General features: G+C 35.3%; 1 protein-coding gene across 1 annotated transcript in view; it reads right to left on the bottom strand.

Moving 5' to 3' along the window:
• Window positions 1–12,173: 12,173 nt before the first annotated feature.
• The window catches only part of LOC148945327 (zinc metalloproteinase nas-13-like), a 159,186-nt gene continuing 145,346 nt past the window's right edge, over window positions 12,174–26,013 (bottom strand). The window contains exons 9-11 of the mRNA XM_089099006.1: window positions 25,799–25,909; window positions 24,954–25,076; window positions 12,174–12,415 (exon numbers count right to left, since the gene is read on the bottom strand). Coding sequence (XP_088955132.1) covers window positions 12,288–12,415; window positions 24,954–25,076; window positions 25,799–25,909 — 362 coding nt within the window. The 3' untranslated portion in view covers window positions 12,174–12,287. The remainder of the gene's footprint in view (window positions 12,416–24,953; window positions 25,077–25,798; window positions 25,910–26,013) is intronic.

Here is a 26,013-nt window from a genome sequence, read left to right as displayed (position 1 = left end):
TCACTCTTTTTACTTGTGTGTCTGAACGGGATTTTTCTTATTCTAGTGCATGTCTTTCTCGGTTTGTGTGTCTGAATCTACGTATTTGTATGGGTTTCTCACTCTCTTTGCTAGTCTTTACGGGCAGGTGTTTGCTTATCCCAGTGCCTGTCTTTCTCGGTTAGTATTTGTGAATCTATGTATTCGTATGTCTCTCTCACTCGTTTTGCTTGTGTGTTTGGGCAGGTGTTTGCTTATTCCAGTGCATGTCTTTCACGGTTTGTGTGTATCAATCTATGTATTTGTATGTTTTTCTCACTCTCTTTGTCCGTTTGTGTCTGGGCAGGTGTTTGCATAACCCAGTGCCTGTCTTTCTCGGGTTGTATGTCTGCATCTATGTATTTGTATGTGTCTCTCACTCTTTTTGCTTGTGTGTTTGGGCGGGTGTTTGCTTGTCCCACTGCCTGTCGTTCTTGGTTTGTATGTCTGAATCTATGTATTTGTTTGTGTTTTACACTCTTTGTCTGATAGTCTGGGTTGGTGTTTGCAAGTCCCAGAGATTTGCTTTCCTGGTTTGTATATCGGAAGTTTCTGTCTATCTTGGTTTGTATGCGTAAATCTATTTATTTGTTTGTGTCTCTCACTCTTTTTTCTTGTATGTCTGTATGGGTGTTTGCTTATTCCAATGCATGTCTTTCTCGGTTTGTGTGTCTGAATCTACGTATTTGTTTGTAAAATAACGTAAAACAAATGCGAAGAATTATCTTAAATATTACTTACATGTATCTATTCTAAAGATGCTTCAGATACCTTAATAAAATAAATTTAGAAAGACGATTACTTGTAGCAAAAACTAAATTAATTAAAAAATAGGCGAAGAATTATCTTAAACATTACTTACATGTATCTATTTTAAAGATGTTTCAGATACCTTAATAAAATAAATTTAAAAAAACGACTACTTGTAATAAAAATAAACAAATTAAAATATATTCGAAGAACTATCTTAAATATTACTTACATGTATCTATTCTAAAGATGCTTCAAATACCATAAAAAAGCTCAACATGCTGCCTTAGACATCTGAGCTGTATTCTCTAAAATATATATTTCCTCGCTAAAGATATCTCAATAATATTTGATTCACCTATACCAAACTTCCTTAACAGCTCTCCGAAACTATACCTAGTGGAGGAAAATAGTACCCTAATTTTTATTATTATTAAAGAGTTTCAATCAAATAAACGAGAATATTAAAAAAAAAGTCATGTCGTTAGCCAAAATTTACCTAACTTGGGATTGATGTTTCCATATTCCCAGTGCCTGTCTTCTTGTCTATGTATGTCTGAATCTATGTATTTTTATGTGTCTCTTTCTCTTTTTGCTTGTGTGTTTGGGTGGGTGTTTGAATGTCCCACTGCCGGTCTCTCTTCGTTTGCATATCTGAATATATGTATTTGTATGTGTCTCTCACTCTCTTTGACTGTGTGTCTGGGCGGCTGTTTGTTTATCCCAGTACATATCTTTCTCGGTTTGTATGTCTGAATCTATGTATTTGTATATGTTTCTCAATCTCTTTGCCTGTTTGTGTCTGGGTGGGTGTTTACCTATCCCAGTGTCTTTCCTTCTCAGTTTGTATGTCTGAATCTTTGTATTTGTATGTGTCTTTCATTCTTTTTGCTTGTGTGTATGGGCGTGTGTTTGCTTGTCCCACTGCCTGTCTTTCTCAGTTTGTATGTCTGAATCTATGTATTTGTATGTGTCTCTCACTCTTTTTGTCTGTTTGTCAGGGTTGGTATTTGCAAGTCCCAGTGTTTGTCTTTGATGGTTTGTATATCTGAAGTGCTTATCTTTCTTGGTTTGTATGTTTGAATCTATGTGTTTGTATGTGACTCTCACTCTTTTTTCTTGTTTGTCTGGGTGGGTGTTTGCAAGTCCCTGTTTTTCTCGGTTTGTATGTGTGAATCTATGTATATGTATGTGTCTCTCACTCTTTTTGCTTGTGTGTCTGGGCAGATGTTTGCTTATTCCATTGCATGTCTTTCCCGATTTGTGTGTCTGAATCTATGTATTTGTATGTGTTTCACACTCTCTTTGTCTGTTTGTTTGGGTTGGTGTTTGCGTGTCCCAGTGTTTGTCCTCGTTGGTTTTTATGTCTGAAGTTTCTGTCTTTCCCGGTTTGTATATGTGAATCTATGTATTTGTATCTGTCTCTCACTCTTTTTGCTTGTGTGTCTGGGCGGGTGTTTGCTTATTCCAATGCATGTCTTTCTCGGTTCTTGTGTACGAATCTATGTATTTGTATGTGTTTCACACTCTCTTTGTCTGATTATCTGGGTTGGTGTTTGCAAGTCCTAGTGTTTGTCTTTGTTGGTCTGTATGTCTGAAGTTTGTGTCTTTCTTGGTTTGTATATCTGAATCTATGTATTTGTATGTGTTTGGAACTCTCTTTGGCAGTTTGTCTGGGTTGGTGTTTGCAAGTCCAAGTGTTTGTCTTTGATTGTTTGTATATCTGAAGTGCCTGTCTTTCTCGGTTTGTATGTTTTAATCAATATGTTTGTATGTGTCTCTCACTCCTTTTGCTTGTTTGTCTGGGCGGGTGTTTGCATATTCCCAATGTCTGTCTTTGTTGGTTTTTATGTTTAAAGTGCCTGTCTTTCTCTGTTTGTATGTCTTACTCTTTTTGTTGATATTTATCTCTCACTCTCTTTCACTGTGTGTCTTGGAGGGTGTTTCTTTATTCCAGTGCATGTCTTTCATGTTTTTTATGTCTGAATCTATGTATTTGTATATGTTTCTCACTCTCTTTGTCTATATGTGTCTGGGTGTGTGTTTGCTTGTCCCAGTGTCTGTCTTTCTCGGTTTGTATGTCTGAATCTTTGTATTTGTATGTGTCTCTCACTCTTTTCGCTTATGTCTTTGGTCGGGTGTTTGCTCGTCCCACTGCCTGTCTTTCTCGGTTTGTATGTCTGAATCTATGTATTTATATGTGTCTCTCACTCTTTTTGTCTGTTTTTCTGGGTTTTTGTTTGCAAGTCCCTGTGTTTGTCTTTGGTGGTTTTTATATCTGAAGTGCTTGTCTTTCTCGGTTTGTATGTTTGAATCTATGTATTTGCATGTGACTCTCACTCTTTTTGCTTGTGTATCTGGGCGGGTGTTTGCTTATTCCATTGCATGTCTTTCTCGGTTTGTGTGTCTGAATCTACGTATTTGTATGTGTTTCTAACTCTCTTTGCGAGTGTGTGCGGGCAGGTATTTGCTTATTCCAGTGCCTGTTTTTCTCTGTTTGTATTTCTGAATATGTGTATTTGTATATCTCTCTCACTCTTTTTGCTTGTTTGTTTGGGCGGGTGTTTGCTTATCCAAGTGCATGTCTTTCTCGGTTTTTATATCTGAATCTATGTATTAGTGTGTGTTTCTCACTCTTTGTCTGTTTGTGTTTGGGCGGGTGTTTGCATATCCCAGTGCCTGTCTATAGCGTAAAATAACGTAAAATATATACGAAGAATTATCTTAAATATTACTTACATGTATATATTCTAAAGATGCTTCAGAAACCTTAATAAAATAAATTTAAAAAGACGATTACTTGTACCAAAAAATAAATTAATTAAAATATATGCGAAGAATTATCTTAAACATTACTTAAATGTATCTATTTTAAAGATGTTTCAGATACCTTAATAAAATAAATTTAAAAAAACGACTACTTGTAACAAAAATAAACAAATTAAAATATATTCGAAGAATTATCTTAAATATTACTTACATTTATCTATTCTAAAGATGCTTCAAATACCATAAAAAAGCTCAACATGCTGCCTTAGACCTCTGAGCTGTATTCTCTAAAATATATATTTCCTCGCTAAAGATATCTCAATAATATTTGATTCACCTATACCAAACTTACTTAACAGCTCTCCGAAGCTTTACCTAGTTGAGCAAAATAGTACCCTTATTTTTATTATTATTGAACAGTTTCAATCAAATAAACGAGAATATTAAAAAAAAAAGTCATGTCGTTAGCCGAAATTTACATTAGGAGAAAAATAAGGTCTTTTGGGCGTTATTTATAAGCCCAAACTCATCAAATCACTAGATCCAGTTACTAAATTTGTCCAACATTCTCTTCATCTCTCTCAATCTCTCTTAATCTCTCAATCTCTCTTAATCTCACAATCTCTCCTAATCTCTCGATCTCTCTTAATCTCTCTCAATCCCTCTCGATCTGTTTTGCCCAAATCATCCTCAAAAATGTCTCAAACTGTTTCACCCAAATAATCCCTAAAATGTTGATTAATTTGTTTCGCCCAAATAATCCCCAAAACGTAATTTCTGAATGTTCCTTTGTTGTCACTTTTAAAATTTCCCAGGAAACAATTCCCACGTTAGTATATTCAATCTGTTTCAATCTCATTGTATCTCGTTTGAATTTCTGAAAATTATCTAAAGATGTCCTAGTTATACTATAAAGGCTTCGAAATAATAACTCCAAAGTTTATCTCTCATCCTAAAGAAGCATTTTCGTTTCTTAATTCCCCTTATGATACATTAGAATTCCCCATCAGATTTTGATCGTTGGTGATTATGCAAATCAAGGTTATAATTTCCTAGAAGTATAGGTCTGACATCATTGCCATCATTTGTAGCTCTCTGATTCCTGGAATTGTGGTTTGATAGATCAATAACATTGTCATGCTCGTATTCAGTGAACATGTTTCGTCAATACCCCAGTATTTCTAAGTCCCTGATTGGCCTAGAAAGAGAATGTGGTCTTGTACAGTTAGACTGATTATAGATTGCTGCAGAGGTGGCCCCTCTGTGCCTCCTGGTGCCTCCTTACTATCAGCATCGTGAATTTAAATTTTGCACTTTTGAAGTTCATCAACTGAAAGTATATATTTGTGTAGCTTTTCTTCCAGCTGGTACATAAAGGTATGAAGAAAGTTTTTAAAATTTATCGAATAAAGAAATTGTTACGATTCTTTTCACACAAAGGATTTGGTTCGAAGAGAAATTTGTTTAACGGTACTTGTGAGCTGGGTTCTTATATTTTGAAGATTTAGAATTGCAACCTCTTAGAAATAAAAAACACTCAGGAAAGAAAAATGTACCTTGTTATTAAAAGTACTTAAATACACTGAAGAGTCATTAAGAGAAGCAGATCTACGGTCCCAAACGAACGATTCATCATCAACAAAAAGAGCCTATAAAGTATGTTTCAATGGATATTCAAACCTGGATTTTCTACCGAACTATGTCTGGAAACTTGTCAAGTAAGGAGATAAAACTGTTCCTGTTGATAAACCCATAATTTGAATAAGAAATCTGTCTATTAAACTAGAGTATAGAGAAAATCTGCCGTAGACTTGAAAGAGAGTCACGTTTCAAATGTCAGGGTTATTTAATGTCAATCTGCAGTGTAATTTTGGTCATTTATAGTGTCAATTACTCTCCAAATTTTTTTGTAAAGCTTGTTCACATTTTCGTATGTCTCAAGAGGCAAACGTGGATATCGCATCAAAACTTTCTGAGATATTGTGATTATTTTTACTGTTTTGCTTGGAAAACTAAGTAACTAAGACTGGAAATAAGTGAAGGAGAAAAGCTGATGATGTGTAACCAGAATATCGATCTAGTGGCAGGTTTCAAATACATCGGTAGTATCATAGGTAGTGCAATTGTGCTGATTAAGGACAGAGCGAACTGGACACAATGTAAAATTTATTTATTTATTTTATGTTTATATTTAATTTAGAAGAGGGCACATGGTTGAGTAGTTGTCGTAGAAACTTCAAAAGGGGCTCATTCGACTGGGAATTGAAACGTCTAGTGTCCTTTTTAATAGTTAAAGGTGATTGGCGGGCAACCAGACCCCCCCCCCTCCAGTCTTCAATTAGTCTCAGTCTTCAATTAGTCTTGAGTCTTCAATTAGTCTTGAATGTGATAAAACCTTTTTTGGATTTTATCAACTTGAAGCTCGGTAGGATCTTAAATTCATTCAGTGACTGGAATTAATTGTGTGATCATTCTTTCAAAATATTTTTATACAACATTAAAAATGTTGTAATCTACTGACCTAGTTTATGGTCATTTATTTACACTTTACAAAAATAGATTTGTGCTGATTTTAATTTTGCGTAACCCTAATTGACAGGCAGAAGAGGGGCAGTCAACCCGTGGCAAGGACCATTGTATCTACCGGGAGAGTCTCCCTTAAACTGCGGGGATAAGGTAAAGGGGGCTGACGCTTCCCTTGTCTTTTGGGGTGATAGCTGGATCAAGAATGACGGAAAATACCGTGGTTTGAAGCCCGGTGTTGAACTTTATACAGAGACATGTGGAAAAGAACACGAATAAGGATATTGTTATCAGGTAGTCAAAGTTGTTCTCAAAGGAAGCTCTGAAAGATGCTATTGATATATGCAAAACAGTGCTCGACAAAAACATTAATCAGAGTCGTAAGGGCTCTCACCCAGCTTCTGCCTTTTATGGCAATATTTATGAGGTTATGTCAGAAAGGTTCGTAAATGAAGTTCCGACCCCTCGTTTTGCCATTCTTGAGACAGCTGACGTTCCCACCATTCCTGAGGATGTAAGCACGATTGTTGTCTCACGTTTGAATGATTGTAAAGCGATGCCAAGTATTCTTGTAGAGAGGCATGAAACCTCTGCAGTATCTAGCTCAGAGAACCTAGAGAACCTAGCTCAGAGATATTGCCACCAATATGGCTATCTCTGCCCCGACCAGAAAGAACTATCCTAGTTGTTTTGTCGAATCTGCCCGCAAGCGTGAGGGCTAATCCTACCAAGCAAAAGGAGTTCTTGGAGAAAATTAGACCCGCTGATAAAATAGACATAATCGAACAAAGAAGAGACAGGCTGTTTGCACATATGAAAGACGAAACATTTACAAGTGTTGTCACCTCCGGGACCCAAGGCGAGCAAAATATCCGTAACAAGGTACTGCGCTCAGGTATGGTACCACGAACTAAAGGTCAATTTGACAAAATTACGCTCGGTCGTCTCTGTAACGCCATGTTCGTGCCACATGTCTTTTTTTAACCCCCTTATGGAATTGCTTTAGTAAAACCGAACGTAACAAAATACGTTCAATTTTTTTTTCGGTATTGCCGATTGTAATTCGGTATTTTTTTTTTTTTTTTAAATGAAATTTTTAAAAGGTTGAGAATTAGAGGATTGCAGCCGTTTTTCATCAGGCTTTTTGAGCCTTCCCCGGGCGGTTGGTTGTATATAGTATATTTTTTAATTAGTAGTAAATAAAGCAAGTCAAGTCAAGTCAATTTATTGTGAATTCCCATATGGTTCAGAAACTCTTATGTTTCGCAGAGGTTCTATATTTTTGAGATAATATAGATGCATTCTTACTAATCTTAATTCTTATATATTATTCTTATTACTTATTTCTTACTTATTTATATGTAAGAAAATGGATGAGCTGTATACCCGTTTCAAAAGTTGAAATAGAACAATCCATGACTTTCCATTGGCTAGTCTTGTGCATTAGAATCGTGATTTTAATTTCGTTTGTTATTATCTTTTCCATAGTTATTGCAGTTTGATTTTGTTTTGTAGCGTTGTGTGATTTTTTCTTTAGTTTTTTCTTTCGTTTTTATAACTCCTTAGAGTATCCACATTGTATTTGTATGAGGGGTTGAAATAAAATTATTATTATTATTATTATTATTACATCCAATCAAAGTTTGGAGATAGCCATTTTATTTAGCGTAGTTGAAAAGTCTGGAAGTTATGTCTTTGAGACGTTTCAACTATTCCCAACCTAATTAGCGGTGTTTCTCAAGCCAAGCGCTTTGGAAATTCCTCAGTTGTCCAGCTCACGTTCGTTACTAAGATTGACTTTGATCAGGCTCTCAAGTTTGAAATCAAAGTGGAATACACCATGTTTTCTGTGTCAAAGCCCCCTACAAAGCCGTTGCAATGCTATAAATCTCAAGGTTTCGGTCATCGTGCAAACCAGTGTTAGAAGGACAATAAATGTAGCAAGTGTGCCGGTGATCATAGCAACTCCGAGTGCACCTCAGATTTGCTCAAATGTGCCAACTGCAGATCTAACCCTGCAAGTAACAGCTTTCGGTGCCCGAACCTGAAAAATGCAGCTCGTGATACAACTCCAGACCAAGCTGTGCTGAATAGCTTAAATCGTAAACCGGCTCGATAAATGGCGAAGTACGTGTGCTCTGTCAAAACATAAACAGTGCTAGAGAAAAATTAGACATACTTCAAATTGTCTAAAGTGTTTTCGATATAATTTTTATTAATGAGCATCTGCTTAATGAAGATAATAGCACAAGACTGATTACTTCTTCTGATCATCAGTTTTTTTTTTCTACCCAGCTAAAAGTACTGGGGGTCAACCCTAGGGGGCTTAATTATAGCTGTTAGAAAAAAGTATAATTGTAATCTGTTTGAGTCTCATGATGTATGTCTTGCGGTAGAATTTAGTGGTTTTATTGCTGTTTGTGTTTATATGCCTACAGACTATAGAAATGACCGATCGAGTCACAAATTTGCGTCTGCTTGCTCGTCATTGTCGAAACTAGGTGAAAGAATAGCTCTTACCCGTAAATCTTGTGTTATTATGGGTGATTTTAATACGGACATTAATGATAATACCATTGGTCACTCACAAACGTTAAATGCTAGATTGCCGCAAAATTTCTATTGTCTACAGAAACATAAGTCGTTTACCTATGTACACAATAGTGGCAGCACTTCTGATCTTGATTTCGTGTTTACTGACATCGGGGATCTCCAGCGGCAGATAGTTAATGTTTCTTACGACTTTCTTTTAAGTGACCATTCGCATCTTGAGTTTCATTTACCATTCAGTTCTTTTGAGACACATGCTCCTTCTAGACCCAAGTGGTTGACTAAACATAACTGGAGTCTTATTGATATATTTACTTACCAGATGCTACTTGATTCGTACTTAGATAAGATAAAGGTTCCGTTTCATTTGCTCTCGCGGGTAAAATCTGACCAGCTTCTCGATTTGAATTGTTATTTGCTTGACTTGGTGCAAAGTATGAAAATGGCTGCATCCGTCACAGTCTCGTCGGAAAAAAATAAAGCTGAATACCCGTAAGAGAGGCTGGCCAGATTTTCCTGGTTTGAAGGTTGAAAAGTCTCGCCATGAGTTTTGGAGACAAATTTGGGTTGATCGTGAAAGAACAGGTTCAGGATGGGTTTTTGAAATTATGAAGTCGAGTAAACACCAATATCAAAAGAAGGTGAAATCTTGGAAAGGAAGTCGGGCTAAGGAGCTATCGTGGGAAATAAAAATAATCCTCGCCAGCTATGGCGAGAAGTGTCTAAACTTATCCGTTCTTCTTCGTCGCCGCCTGATAGCATGGAAATAAATAGATGGTTTGAAAATTTTCCTTCAATGTTTGCGGCTGATCCTCTATTTTTAGAAAGTAATTCCTGGGACATTCTGATGCAGCCTTTTGACCGACTAAACCAATACAGTAACTGGCTTACTTCTACCCCGTCGTGTGCTGAATCTTTTGTTCGTCCTCTTGCTTTAGGAAAATCACCTGGGGCAGATGGTATTCAACCGGAACATCTGAGGTATGGTACCCCTAAACTGTTTATTCACATAGCTTTATTGTTCCAAGCAATAGTATCGCAACAGTCTGTTCAACAAGGTTTGTGTCAGGGGGTCGTTACCTGTATACATAAGAAGAGGAAAGACCCTAAAGATTGTTCTTCGTGCAGGCCCATCACTATTTGTTCAGTTCGAGTAAAGCTACTGGAGAAGATACTGTGCCCTATAGTGGCAGCGCGAGCGGATGTGGGTGACAATCAGTTCGGTTTCCGATTCGGTCTCGGTGTTCAGAATGCACACGCAATTTTTATTACAATTTTTGAAAAGTTTAAGAAACGAAAAACTACGTTATTCGTCTGCACAATAGACATATATGAGGCGTTTGATTCTGTCTTACATTCGCAAGCAGTCCTGTCATTAATAAGGTCAGGAGTTGATCCCTTTGTTTGTAATTGTCTATAGCAATGGTATCGAAAATTTCAAGTAAGAATTAGGTCTGCGGGACAGCTTTTTGGACCTATAGATATCCGTAGGGGTGTTAAACAAGGCTCAGTATAATGCAGTACTGTGATATTTAACAATGCAGTACGTTCTGCGACAAAACCAATAGAATAGTTTTTTATATATGCTGGAATTGATGCTAGTCATATCTCTTACGCAGATGATCTACTTTTGATAAGTGATAATTTAGAATCTTTACAGAAAGATATTAATGCCGTGTCGTCTGCACTTGGTGATATTGCGCTAACAATAGAGCCGTCTAAGACTGAATTCGTCGTTTTGAATGACGAAACATTGCCAAATCGTGTTGTTGATTTTAGCGGGAAGACAGTTCTCCAAAAGGATAAGTTTGAGTATCTTGGACTCCAAAATGGGAATTCTATCGAAGCTACTAAAAATATAGTTATTGCAGCACTTAAAGAAAAAATGCGCAAAACTTACAGTATGCTAGCATGAACTAAAGGTCAATTTGACAAAATTACGCTCGGTCGTCTCTGTAACGCCATGTTCGTGCCATTTTTTAACCCCTTTATGGAATTGCTTTAGTAAAACCGAACGTAAACAAATTCGTTAAAATTTTTTTCGGTATTGCAAATATTTATTGGGAATTCCCATATGGTTCAGAAACTCTTATGTTTCGCAGAGGTACTATATTTTGTAGATAAGTAAGAAAATGGATGAGTTATATACCCGTTTCAAAATTCGAAATAGAAAAATCCACGACTTTCCATTGGCTAGTCTTGTGCATTAAAATCGTGATTTTGATTTGGTTTTTTTTTCTCTTTTCCATAGCTATTGCAGTTTAATTTTGTTTTGTAGCGTTGTGTGATTTTTTCTTTATTTTTTTCTTTCGTTTTTATAACTCCTTAGAGCATTTACATTGTATTTGTATAAAGGGTTGAAATAAAATTATTATCATTATTATTATTACATCCAATCAAAGTTTTGAGATAGCCATTTTATTTAACGTAGTTGAAATATCTGGAAATTATGTCTTTGAGGATGACACCCCCCACAGGCCTCATGGCAAGGGTCTTAGGTTATGCCCTGGGGGCACATAAGGTTTTTATAAGAGTCAAACTGATCGAAGGGTAGCTCTACTGTCGTAGCACTTTCGAAAACATGTAAAAGGGTGCAAGCCATGAAAAATGTTACTCTTTTTTATAAACTATTCAGCTCCATGTATATGAAAAGCTTACATTTTCTATTAATGGGCAAGGCAAAATCTTTGTAAAAGAAGTATCACCCACTTGAATTTTTCAACCTCATATCTTTATAATTTTTTAATATACAGGTTTTAGCTAAATAAATGTTGAAAGTTCTTGTGAAATATTAAGAACTTGGTTAAATTCCAGAATTAACAAGACATAAGAAAAGAAACATTTTATATATCTTTTATATCTATGATCTTTTAAGATGTATTTCTACATTAAACGCCTGTTTCCTTGATGCAATGTACTTCAGAGTGTTTACTTGAAAGTGGATTAAACCGCAGAAAATGTTGAAGAATACATATGGTACAGAGATTGATCCTAGAAAATGAGATTTGCGTTCCTTTTATCAGAGAATCAAAAAACCCAAAACAAGTTTGGTCACATGCTCTAATTAAGCTTAGGACGTTTTTCCCTTTAGAACATCAAATTGATGTCATGAAAAGAATTCTTGTTTATTTGGATAACCGATAACAGGATCGCTTAAAATGACTAGTTCAATTTGGCTCCCCTTTCTAGTTATGGCTTCTGTGCATAATAAAACCAGATTATCAGCGCTTATCCTGAGTCTCAAGAAAACTTCCAAACATGGTTTATAAAAACCTGAATATTAAGACTAAACGTCTGGTGGACAGTAAGTCACAGATCGATAAGATTTTTTGTATATATAAAGTTCCATTCTGGATTTTCTACAATACTTCACGTAAATATGTGCTGGTAAAAGAGTCACTAAGATGGGTATCCTATGTCCAAAGTTATTGCCTTCTGAAAACTTGGTGCGTTTTACATTCATATAAAAATGTAGATTCATGAAACTTCACAAGAAAATGAAGAAAAATTAAACTTCACGAAGACTTCATGAAACTCTCCTGAATAATTATCTCTTGAACCAATCAATTGAAACAATTTATTCCAATAATTTATAAATAAATACTAGATAAATAAGGTAAAAGTTAGAAAAAGAATTTACATGTTGAACAAATGCGGCAGAGTTTTTTAGAATGAATTCAACATGCTTTGCAAGCTTTCGAGCAATAAGAAAGCATATATTCGGGATTGACATCACATTGGCCTCTTTCTGCCCAAGTGGCGCAATAACGGTTGTTATCTTCACATGCTTCATTGCCAGATGCACCTGAAACAATACAAGTGAAAAAAAAAAAACTTAGTCTGAAGTGACTGCCTGTGCCAAAACTAAGCAACGTCATTGGACCAGGACAATCAGTTCTCCAATAGTTAATCTTTCTTCTCGGCGATGCCTTTTCGTTAGCCCCGATTATTCAGGCCAACTTTTTATTCTTTTTCTACAATCTACTCTTGTTGCTTGCTATAGACTTTAATAGCCTTACTAACCTATCCAACGCAAGTTCTATCTAGGTGTCAGGACTAGGCTTTCCTTAATATTTTTTTAATTTAATGTTTATTTTCGAAGACACAATTTTGAATGTTCTAACTTTAAATTGAAGAATAATAGGAGAAAAATTTATCACTCAATACAAGGGCGGATCCAGAATTTTTTTAAGGGGGGCGCAAAATTGGTTGATCCTATAAAATTGCGGTAGGAGCAAGTTTAATTAACGCAAACTTGCGTCAGTTAAGTAAATTACATTACTTTAGACTACGTTAGGGGGTTCGCGCCCCCTCCCCCTGGATCCGCCACTGATTCAATACCCAAAAATAGGGAAATTATTGAAAGAGCATTTATATATTTGTCAATATATGAATAAAAAAGAATAACAGAAACTATACATGTCCAAAATTTGCCTTTTCAACTGTGCCAAGTTATAGCGGTAGTTAAGGTCTATTCTTTAGGATTTGTTGAAAGCGCTTTCACAAGAATACGTTCTTACAGAATATTAGCTTGTTTTAAAGTTCGAATCAGTTTGAATAAGACCAAAATTGTAATACAGCATTCCATATTGACAGTAAAAGATTGCATCAACATTAATTTTTAAACTTAAATTAAAAATTTTAGTGCTCACAAGAAAGCCCTTTATTGCTACTTCATATAATAATTTCTTATGCTGACGAACAATTTTAATGGAAAAGATAAAATTAAGTTTTGGCAACAAATTTAAAACATTCTGTTGACACCATGGCAGTGAGTAAAACCATTTAACAGATGTTGCAAAGCCTCCTTCCTTTTTTTTTAAATAAAACAATGATACAAATAAACTAGACTAAAATAGCATGTTAATGGCCAAGATAAAATAATATGTCGTCAAAAGCCTTAGCCTAGTTGTCAAAATTTTGACATCAAACTTAAAACATTGTCTGACAGCTAACAAATCTATTTAACAGTTAGTGAAACAGTCCTACGTCATTTGCTTGGTTATAAATTACTACATCAATTGTCTCATAGAGAAATGCAAAAATGTCATGAACAAATATATGATGCTTTTATATTTTAGTGCCCCTAAGGGTTTTCATTCACAAAAAAAACATCGATTTTTTGCATTTTTATGGGTAAATGCTTTTTTTGTACAGAGACAGCGGTCTAGCCTTGCCTATAATTAAAAGCCATAAAGCTTCAATGAATTTTTTTCTCCCAAAGCAACTTCGTATAGAAGGGATGGTTTTGCAACCACCCATTGGGCAATGGTTGAAAGTTATGCAATTTGCCCATTGTTTGCATATAAGGTTTGTTATTGGGAAAGGGGATCATATTTGGTTCTGGGTCTATAAAAAGGTTAACGACCGGGAAACTAAGTTTCAGGAAACGTTGGGGGGAGTGTTGAAACATTTAAAACACAGCCTCTGCGGGCTGGTTGTCAAAAGGGCGTATCAGAAATATTAATCAACGGCCGAGGATCTGGAAACGCTAAGGGGGATGTTGAAATAAATCAAAAGACACTATTTGCATCTAGGGTATCAAAAGGGTCTATTTGTTATATCTATGAAACTATAAAAGGTATTAATTTGAAAATTTCATGGCCGCTACTATTGCTACTGCAACTAATATGACTACTTGTGATTGTAAATACTTGCGACTAAAACTAATTGTGACTGCAATTGGGATTGTATCTACTTGCGACTGTGACTAAATCTGATCGCGACTGTGTGTGTCTGCAATTACTAGTAACTTTGAGCACGACTACTTGCGATTGCGACTAAGAATGCTTCTGATTGCAGTTACCTGTGACTTGTTGCTGTGTTACCTGTTACTAGTTTCTGTGTTAATGTATTACTTGCTACTTGCAAAAGAGTTTAAATGCGTCAGGTTGCCAAAAGGGCTTATGATCAATGCCTCAGGAACGGCTAAAGTTCTAAGTTGAAAAATTTTAGGAAATTTCGAGGGGGGCGTTAAACTATAATAAAAGACTCTATGTAAATCCGGTTGCTATGTGACTAGGTGCATTCAGATTGTAAAAAGGCCGTATATCGGCGTATCTATATCAAACAGTTCGTGGTAACGAACTGTAAGTAAGGAGCGACCCGGCTCAATGGTAACCGAAACTCTAGAAAACGGGTTATTGATACCAATAGATATATCAAAAGAATCAGATTTCAATGCTGATTTGAAATATATAACTTTCATCAAGTTTAGTCCAACTCATCAAAAGTTACGCGCCTGAGGAAATTTGGCTGATTTTAAAAAAAAGGGGGAAACACCCTCTAAAAGTTATAGAATCTTAATGAAAATCACACCATCATATTCAGCGTATCAGAGAACCCTACTGTAGAGGTTTCAAGCTCCTATCGACAAAAATGTTGAATTTTACATTTGTTACCAGAAGAAAGATCACGGATGCGTGTTTATTTGTTTGTTTGTTTGTTTGTTTGTTTGTTTGTTGTTTTTTTTTCCCCAGGGGTGATCGTATCGACCCAGTGGTCCTAGAATATCGTGGGAGGGCTCATTGGAACGGAAATTAAAAGTTTTAGTGCTATTTTTAAGTGACAAAAAAAAATGGAGGGCAACTGGGCCCCCTCTCACGCTAATTTTTTTCCCAAAGTCTTCCGATTAAAATTTTGAGATAGCCATTTTGTTCAGCATGTTCGAAAATATGATAAATATGTCTTTTAGGATGACTTAATCCGCCGAAGTACCCAGAGGGAGGGATAAAAGTTATGAACTTTACCCATTGTTAACATATTGTTTTGTTTTTTGGTAATTATACATATGTTTTCTGGAGGTTTTTTTTCGGTTTGGGGGTGGTATGGTTGTCTCAGTGGTTATGTTGGAGGATCTGTTCATGAAGGAAGTTTTCATGGGGGAAGGGAAATTGCCATGAAGGGGGCGCCGGACTTGCCAGCATTATTTATTGGATATTGGGAAGTATACAACCATTTTCAGGAAGGATTTTTTCTGGAGGGGGGGGATAGAGGAGGGGGATACTCTGGAGAATATTTCCGTGGAGGATGTTTCTTTGGGGTAAGGGACGTTTCTATGAAGGGGGCGCCGGATTTCCAAGCATTATTTAAGAAACGATCAGAAATTAAATAAAAAAAAACAAGTTTTTTCAACTGAAATGTAAGAAGGAATATTAGAACTTAAAACGAACAGAAATTATAACGTATGTGAGGGGGCTCTCCCCCAAGTCAGTACCTCGCTCTTTACGCTACAGTTTTTTTTAGTTCTTTAAAAAGAGATATCTATTCTAATTAAACGGCCTTTGTTATTCAGGGTTTTCTTAATAAAAATTTTTTTTAAATTTTAACTTAAAGAGCGTGTTATTGACTAAGGGGATAACCCCTTCATATACGTAATAACATATACGTAATAAAAAAAACAATAAAAAAACAAGCGATACGGCTCAATAGTAATCGAAACTTTTAAAAACAAAATTTTGATGTCAATAAATGTATCAAAAGAATGTGTTTATAATGCTGATCCTAAATATATAAATTTTATTAAGTTTAGTATTACTCATCAAAGGCTACGAGCCTGGGAAAATTTAATCGATTTTTTAAAGAGGGGGGAAACATCCCCTACAAGTGAAAGAATTTTAATGAAAATCACACCGTCAGATTCAGCGTATCAGAAAACCCTATTACATAGGTTTCAAGCTCATATCTGCAAAAATCTGCAACTTTGTAGTTTTTGCTAGAAGAAAAATATACGAATATAGAAGTTAGTTACGTAAGTTAATTTGTAAAGACATCCATTTAGCAAAAGAAAAGTAAAATTTTTATGCAAATAAAAGCTGCATTAACTAAAAAACGATCAGAAATTAAATAAAAAAAACAAGTTTTTTAAACTGAAAGTAAGGAGCGACATTAAAACTTAAAACGAACAGAAATTATTCCGTATATGAAAGGGGCTGTCCCTCCTCAACGCCTCGCTCTTTACGCTAAAGTTTGACTCTGTCTCACAACTTTATTTTTTAAAACAATAAAAAACTTTAGCGTAAAGAGCGAGGCGTTGAGGAGGGGACAGCCCCTTTCATATACGGAATAATTTCTGTTCGTTTTAAGTTTTAATGTCGCTCCTTACTTTCAGTTTAAAAAACTTGTTTTTTTTATTTAATTGATCTCAGGAATGGTCATGGGTAATATACTGAAACTTTCAGAAAATGTAAAGGGGAATGTTAAACTAAATCAAGAGGCACTATGTGTTTCCAGGTTGTCAAACGGCATATCGGCAATATTTCAAGAACAGCTAAGAGTATTAAGTTGAAAGTTTCGGGGAATATTGAATGAGACGTTGAACGTAACCTATGAGCGCTCAACGGTCCCATTTGGGAGCGTCTCATTTTGATTTTTTTTTTTCCCACAAGGTACCAGCTCGGGCAAGTTTTAAGCTTTCAATAGAAATCTAAGCCTAACCAGCAACCTCGTCGAATTTTTTGTGCCTTGAATTGGAATCAGGTGAGTTTTCAGGATTTTCTGAAATATCGCTAATAGTCAGTTTTTGGGAACCAGCAGTTTTGGGCGAAATGCCACCAAAGATGAGGGTTTCAAATATCGTGTTTTGGTGTCTTCAAAATCTGAACTTACCGACTTTAGAATCTTTGGAGCCCTCGTATTAAAATAACCACAGAGTACAGACACAGTATCGGATAACTAAAACTGTTCCCAATTGGGAACATTGGATGTATTGGCCCCACAAAATTTTTTACGGATCTGCAACTGACAGTATATTTTATTTTGCAGATGGCTCCCAAACGATGTGTATCTGTGAAAGAAGCTGTAGCTATACTAGACGAACTAATTGATGACGAGGAAGATATTGATATTGTCATAAATACCCCTGAGGGAGTAGTTAGCGACGAAGAGGAAGGGGACGAGGACAACACAGAGTCTTGAATGATCTTCCAAGTGATATTGCAGGGACAATAGAGCTTGATATTACCCTTACTTCCGTAACAGACGATTTAGCTGGATGTAATCCATCCGGGCTACCTGCTACTTCTACTTTGGATGCTGATTTAGATGACGTCCTACTAAGCCGTCGTAGAAAACAGCCCCAAAAGTATCGCAAAGGCAGTCTTCTAAACCCGCCTCTAAAAAATCTGGACCTACGAAAAAAAACCAAAGGGATATGTCAAAATGGAAAGAGAGAGCAAAGTCTGGATATCTTTAATCAGAATCACTACCTAGAGTGGGAGACAAGGTCAGTCACATGATAAACATGTCTGAATTCGAGTCTTTTTGTCTATTCTACGAGGAAACAGTTCGCGCTATGATCATGCGGGAAACAACACGATATGCTTCTCAGAATGGTGAAATCAGCTTCACATTGAGCTTTGGAGAACTTGACAATTTTTCGGGAATTGTGCTACTATCAGGATATCATCGCCTTCCCAGTGAGAGAATGCACTGTTCCAGGTCAAACGACCTAGTCATTCCTATAGTTAGATAAGTCATGAGCTGCAACAGGTTTCTGAAGTTAAAGAAGAACTTGCACTTTGTAAATAATAGTGAGCTCTAGGAAAGCGAAAAGATGGACAAAGTGATGTGAATTGTAAATGCGATGAACATGAAATTTCAGCAATGTGGAACGTTCTGTCAGAAACTTTCCGTAGGCGAACAAATGACACCATACTTTGGTCTTTACAACTGCAAAACTCTTATACGAGGAAACCGACTCGATTTGGATACATACAATGGGTGCTAGTTTTTTCTTGAGTATATCCCTTCAAAATCAATCTTTACTATGGAAGAAGTGAGCAACAGCCATCAACACTCCTAGGTACCCGGGTGGTCACAAACCTATTGTCTGTTGTTGAAAAAGCAGACCATCATAAAGTCTTCTTTGATAATTTCTTCACATTCCACGATCTTCTCAAAGAGCTTCACTCGCAAGGCTTTCGTGCCACAGGCACTGTGTTTGAAAATCGCTTGAATGGGTGCTGTCTCGAAGAAACCAAAGCTATGGAAAAGAAGGAACGTGGTTATTAAGACTACAGGTCAGATGGAGTGGTTTTGGCTTTCAAGTGGAAAGATAGCTAAGTGATTTGTGTAGCGGCCAACTACTACTCCATAGAACCGCTTCACCTGGCAAAAAGATACTCAGTGGCGGAGCGCAAAGATGTTCTAATTTGACAGCCACGCCTTGTTAGAAATTATAATCAGGGAATAGGCGTTGACCTAGTCGATAATGCTTTGTCGGCATACGGACCAATTTAGCGAGGAAATAATTGGTATTGGATCATAGGCCAAAATCTTCTTTGTCCACTCATGGTCGCAGCTTGGCGGTTCTACCGTCAATTGCACGATGGTGACGTGGCTGGGAAGATCCCACAGCTTGAATTCCTCTGTAAAGTAGTTCAGGGTCTTTTCAACAACGAAAAATACCGTCCAGGTCATGGTGGGAGCTCAGGATTCTGCGGATCTATCCTAAGAAATCAACCGCTCATGTACTGGTGACAGCAGAGAAGCAGGATCGATACCAAGTATGCAAAAAAAATGCACGGCTAGAGTCTACAGAGTGCTCCGTCAAACTTCACTTGCAACTGTACTAAGAGCAATTCCATGCCTAACTTGGATTCATCTTTTATAATAATTTTCAATAAACATGACAAAAGAGATTCCTTCAGTTCCAAGACAACATTACCGTCAAAAAGTTCCCATATGGGAACATAGCACCATGGTTACACCACTGGTGCGAAAAAATATTTGGCACCCCAAATCTTTAAGTTAGAACCCTATTTTACTGCACTAAAGCAAGTACCGCAAAATTTTACCGGAACAATAAGGGTGTATTGTCGACACTTCTTTGAATTCTGAGGGGGATATTGAGATGAATCAAAAGATAGTATCTGCATCCAAACTGTCGAAAGTGCCTAAGTGAAATATGCTTCTAGAGATTTGGTACTTGTGTAATATGGGCAAACTTACTCAAGTTTACGTTGTTTAAAAATTGAGAACAAACCGGTTTCTTCGTTAGTTTTTTCAGCTTAACGCGAGACAAGACAAAGACAAGTGACAGAATGTATGGGAAATATATAGTTTGTGCTATATATTTGCACATAAGGCGGGGGGGGGGTAGAGTATTTGGACTGTTTGAAGTCAAAAAACAATTGTTTCTAGGTATATGGCAACTAAAAAATTACAGAAGAATAGTTAGGTATCTAGAAATTGTGTTAACTAAAAAAAAAAAAAAAAAAAAAAATCCCAGTTTAAAGTAAATGTAATTTTTCATTTAAGTGTTTTTTTCCAAATGTTAAATATTTTTTTTTTCAATGACCGTTTTCCCGTTTAAGTACTATTATTCGTTTCATATAGTGTTTCATTTAAGTGTTTTATGATGATCGCTGATCAAAGTTTATGTGATTTGTGCCTTTCATTTATATTATTTTACTCAGTTCATGATCGTATATTTGGCTTTATATTGAGTACACTTATCTATCTATCTATCTAATATGCAGAATAGTTGCACTAAACACATTTTGAATGCAGACCCGCTATACTTTACCCCCCCCCCCCTAATGTGCAAATCTATAACCCAAATTTGTTTCTAAAGTAACGAAGAAACTAACTACAAAACCGGTGTGATCTCGAATTCTACACAGCGTATACTTGCGTGAGTGGCCCATAGTACACAAGTACCAAAATCCCTTCTCCCCTACGGAAATTAAAAAATAAAAACTCAAATAAAATTCTCAAATTTAGAAAGACTTATATTTACCAGGGGGGTGTTTTCCGCGCGGGGGGAGGGGGTATTTTCCGTGGGGGGTGGGTAATTTCCTGGGGGTTATTTTTCGGGGAGGGGGTATTTTCCGGAGGGGAGGGGGTATTTTATGCAGGGAATATTTTGAACCTATATCGAAGGGTCATCCCCAGCAGAACAACTGAAGAAAAAGCGAATATAAGAGAACTCACATTAAAATTCAATCTTTAAAAATAAAATATTTTCAAAACAGCATCATTACTTCAAGGAAGTTTAACCAGGACTGGTACATCAAGCAAAGTGAAGAAATATAATTCATACAAATGGAACAAAAAACATTTACAGACAAGCTCCATTTTGTTTGCATTACAAACACAAATTGTTTTGTGTCTATAGGTTGCTAAAAATTTAAGAAAAGTTTGCACACAAAACAATTTTTATGTAGTATTTACCGATAATTTTAAAATTATGAACTCTGGTACTCTGGTAAAGATATAACCTCAGTTACTGGCCAAAGAGGGGTTTATCAAATAACATGTGACTGTGGCAACTACTATGTTGGTAGAACCCATCAATATTTAGAAAAACGCCTACAACTGGACAAAGATGGCATAACTAAAGCTTTAAATTTTAATAGTACAAATATTTCTTTTGACTCTGCTTTAAGCAGTCTTTTGTTTGATAATTCTAGAAATAAAATTCTTTTTGAAGAAACTTTTCTTATTAGCAATAATTTAGTCATAAAACAGGTTGTTCGAGAGGCAATTGAAATTAGAATCAAACTAAATAGTAATACTTCTTTAAATAAGTATTCGGGGGAATATTCACTTAATGTTTTATATACAAATTTAATTAAAGATGATTTAACTAATTATATTAAAATACCAGTAAAAAATTCCACTCAACCTGTCACGCATAGACCTTCTAGGCTGGCTGCCAAAAAGGCAAGATTACCTTCAAGATCTTGTTTGTAAATGTTTTTTTATTCCATTTGAACTAATTGTCTTTCTTCACTTCACTTGATGTACCAGTCCTGGTTGAACTTCCTTGCAGTAATGATGCTAGGGCTGTTTTGAAAATATTTTAGTTTTAAAGACTGAATTTTAATGTGAGTTCTTTTATATTCGTTTTTCTTTATTTGTTTTACCGAGGACGGCCCTTGGATATAGGGTTGAAATATTCATTTATAGTTGCATTCCACTGTCTTATATAAAAAAAAAATCTCTATTGTTCTACTTGTTGTTTATGACGGAAAGGCAGTGTGGTCTTCGTCGTTATTTACGTCTAGCTTATGGGGAGCAGTTGAGCTATGATATCTTTTATTGTATTTGTTTAGGCAAAAAACACACTAATATTATCAATCAACAAAAATCTTTAGAATCTCGCAGAAACGAAAACCTTATTCCTAAGTCTTTAAGATATAAATTACATTTAAATACCCGGAAAGAAGCGCAATTCTCTCATACACTACAATTAAAAAGCTTAATCCACAGTATTAAGGACAAAAAACAAAAAAGATATATTATTTCTTTAGAAAGAAAACCCCTAGAAAAATTTTTATTTCAAAATCTGTTCACGGTTGATTATTCTCAGGTTGTTAGATTGGAAAGGAATTTATTTAGTCACGATTTTCACTTTTCTAAGGAATGACTTTATATGAAATTGGAAAGTCTGAGATACGAATCTTCGACGAATGATCGTACTTATACTCCGAGGTTTACTCCTGGACCCACTATCGTTAATCTTTCCTCTAGAGCTGTTGAGCCTAAGGAAATCTAAACTCTTGAAAAAGGTCCGAAATTCTCTTTTACCCCAAAACAAGTTCCTGTGGCAGACATAATTTCATCTCTAAAATCCCCTTTGCACAAACTCTACACATCTATTTCTAACCCAGATGAAGTTATGTCCTTTATAAACTCACTTTACGGCAACCAAAAAAAAGTTACGTTTCCTACTAATTTGACGCCAGAAATTAATTTCGCACGACATAAAAATATTGTCTAATCTTCTTAAAGATCCGTCTATTATAATAACAAAAGCAAATAAAAGCAATTTACTTGTAGTCATGGATACGTTGGATTACGACGACACAATTTATTCACACTTAACAACAAAATGCTATACTACCATGACTCACGATCATGCTGATAAGTTTGCGAATGAAATTATAGCCAAATTAAAGAATCTAAAACAAAATGGTAAAATCACACCAAAATTGTATAATACATTTTTCCGCCGGGATAGCTTTTGTCCAAAATTTTACGGTTTACCAAAATTACATAAGGAAGGCATTCCCTTAAGGCCTATCTTAGCATGTAGAAAAGCCCCCACTTCCAATATTGGAAAGTGATTGTGTAGAGCCTTCAAACCTTTGCTCTATTCCCAAAAATCGTTCATATGTAATTTGGTAGATTTAATGGAAAAACTAAAAAATGCAAGCATTTCAGAAAATATAATAGTAAGTAATTTTTACATGGTTTCTATGTATACTAATATTGATTTAGCACTATCTGAACAATTATTTAAAAATAAAATAGAAGAAAATTGCCATTTAATCGAAGATTCAACAACAGGAATAGATTGCGAGGTTTTAATGTCCCTAATCAAAATTTGTAAGAAGTACTCAGTTACTTTTCAGTTCCGTAATAATCTTTATCAACAAAAAAAGGGCCTCCCCATCGGGGCACCTCTATCTGGGTTATTAGCTAATATTTTTGTAGAACACCTTGAAAATCGGGCCTTAAATTCATATTATTTAAAACTCACTTTTTGGAAACGGTTATTCTATTGTCTTTATTAACAATACAATTAGCCGAAGACTGGCAAGACACTCCCGTAAAATCAAGGGTCTTTTACCATGCGAAACTTCCGCCAAGACCTCAAATATAATTAATCTTCCATACATTCCAAAAGTAACTACAAATTTAAAAAAAAAGTTTGTACAACAAAACAATTTTTGTGTAGTATTTACCAATAATTTTTGCAGTTACTTTTCAGTTCCGTAATAATCTTTATCAATAAAAAAGGGCCTCCCCATCGGGGCACCTCTATCTGGGTTATTAGCTAATATTTTTGTAGAACACCTTGAAAATCGGGCCTTAAATTCATATTATTTAAAACTCACTTTTTGGAAACGGTTATTCTATTGTCTTTATTAACAATACAATTAGCCGAAGACTGGCAAGACACTCCCGTAAAATCAAGGGTCTTTTACCATGCGAAACTTCCGCCAAGACCTCAAATATAATTAATCTTCCATACATTCCAAAAGTAACTACAAATTTAAAAAAAAAGTTTGTACAACAAAACAATTTTTATGTAGTATTTACCAATAATTTTTGAATCATGAACTTCCTAAACTCTGGTAAAGGCATAACCCCAGTTACTCGCCAAAGAGGGGTTTATCAAATACCATGTAACTGTGGCAACTACTATGTTGGTAGAGCCCATCAAAATTTAGAAAAACGCCTATAACAGCACAAAGATGACATAACTAAAGCTTTAAATACTAATAGTACAAATATTTCTTTTGATTCTGCTTTAAGCCGTCATATCTTTGATAATCCTAGCCACAAAATATTTTTAAAAGAAACTTCCCTTATTAGCAATGATTTAGGCATGAAACAGGTTGTTCGAGAGGCAATTGAAAGTAGAATCGAAATAAATAGTAATACTTCTTTAAATAGGGATTTGGGGGAGTATCTGCTTAATGCCTTATATACAAATTTAATTAAAAATGATTTAAGTAATTATATTAAAAAAAAATAAACAATTCCGCTCAACCTGTTACGGATAGAAATTCTAGGCTGGCTGCCAAAACGGCAAGATTAGCTTTAAGAGCTTGTTTTTAAATGTTTTTTTATTCCATTTGAATGAATTGTTTTTCTTCACTTCGCTTGATGTTCCAGCCTTGGTTGAACTTCCTGGAAGTAATGATGGGCTGCTTTGAAAATATTATAGCTTTAAAGATTGAATTTTAATGCAAGTTCTTTTATATTTTTTTTTTTCTTCATTTGTTTTGCTGAGGACAGCCCTTGGAAATAGGGTCGACATTGTCATTTAAAGTTGCCCTCCACGGTTTTATACCAAACATTTCCTTATTGTTCTACTTGTTGTTTATGATGGATAGGCAGTGCTTCCTTCGTCACTATTTTGTTGTGTTTATTCATTCTTGTCGGTTTCCAGTCATTGGGGTTTAATTTATTCTTCGATTGTAATTTATGGTTGTCTTAATTTGAAATTATTATAAGACTTATTTTTGCTGCTCTTAAGTTTTAATATGGTTCTTTACTTTTCTTTGATACATTTTCTTGTACGGGAGTTTTTTTTAATTTAGTATTGTGTTATTATTTGTTAACATTATTGAAAAACAGTAAACATTGCACTCTTTTTCTGTTCAATTGCATTATAAATTTTCATTGAAAACTAATTTTAGACAAATCATAGTGTATATTTTTCAGCTTAGATGAAACAAAACAGAAAGCGTATTTTCAATTTCTATTTCTACTTTTACAGTTTAAATTTCTTTTCAAGTTAAAAACTAGACATTTTGAAACCAAGCTTAAAAACCACTGGTTCCACATTTGTTTTCTTATAAAGGGAAAAATAGAGAACACCTCACCTTTGTTTTTACAGGCCTCGCAAGATTTTGGACAGTAGATATCCATATAAGCTGGGTTTCTTGAACATTCTCCCCTCTGTGCCCATCTCTCGCAGTATACATTAACGTCTGTACATTCCTTATCTGTAAAAAAAACATAGCTATTATTTTATTCCTCAATTTTCATATTTTTTATTAATTTTATTCCGAAACTAATGATAGTAAATATTTTGATGATTAAACATATCCTCGGATCCTAGTGATTGAAAGATAATGAAACTGTCTCAAAATATGGATTAATAGGTTGACTAATCACTTTTTTCATGGTAAATTTAAAATTAGTATATAAGAAATGTTGTTATTTGCACCTTCTTTCTAATAAATATGTGACCAACACTGATCTTCTTATAATATAGTTTATGGTGGCATCACATATAAAATGCCTAATGTACCGCTGACCTTTTACCAGGTTTCATTGCTATGGCTTATACTTTTCTTGAACATCCCTTGATTTAAATAACTGAATGATTTTATAAGGAAGCCTTCTTGGAACAGCTCTCAGAAGGATATAAAGCACAAACAAAGCTATTTATGAAGGATTCCTTATCAAGGTTATGAAATCCTTCTTCTGTTCTGTTGTTTAGATAGGTTCTTTAGATGACACTACTATACTTCCTTAGAATAACAAAGGCACAATATTTACGACATTTTATAGCTTGTGTACAGCTGCATTAAAGCTAGTCTATTTATCAAAAAAGAACACAAATAGGTAGATAAACTTATGGATAAGAGATATAGAAAACCACACCAAAGTATATAGCAAGTTTTTGGAAGGTTGGAGACGACCTGTGTTAACAAATGCTTACCGCATTCCTTGCAGGATTTGCGACAGTTTACCGACATCCATGCTGAATTTTTGTCGCATTCCCCTGCGGATGCCCAATATGAGCAATACTTGTTGTTGTCAATACATGTTCCTGAAATAAAAAAAAGGAATTATTTCGAAGGCAAAAAGAAAGACATTACGATTGATTTGAATTAAAATTCGCAACAACTGGTTAAAATTTAAGACAGCGATGAT

The sequence above is a fragment of the Artemia sp. Qi Xiang Cuo genome, chromosome 13 (assembly GCF_049724085.1).
Source record: "Artemia sp. Qi Xiang Cuo chromosome 13, ASM4972408v1, whole genome shotgun sequence".
Taxonomy (NCBI): Eukaryota; Metazoa; Arthropoda; class Branchiopoda; order Anostraca; family Artemiidae; genus Artemia; species Artemia sp. Qi Xiang Cuo.
Note: the sequence above shows the minus strand (reverse complement) of the source record. Positions and strands in the feature narration are given on the sequence as shown.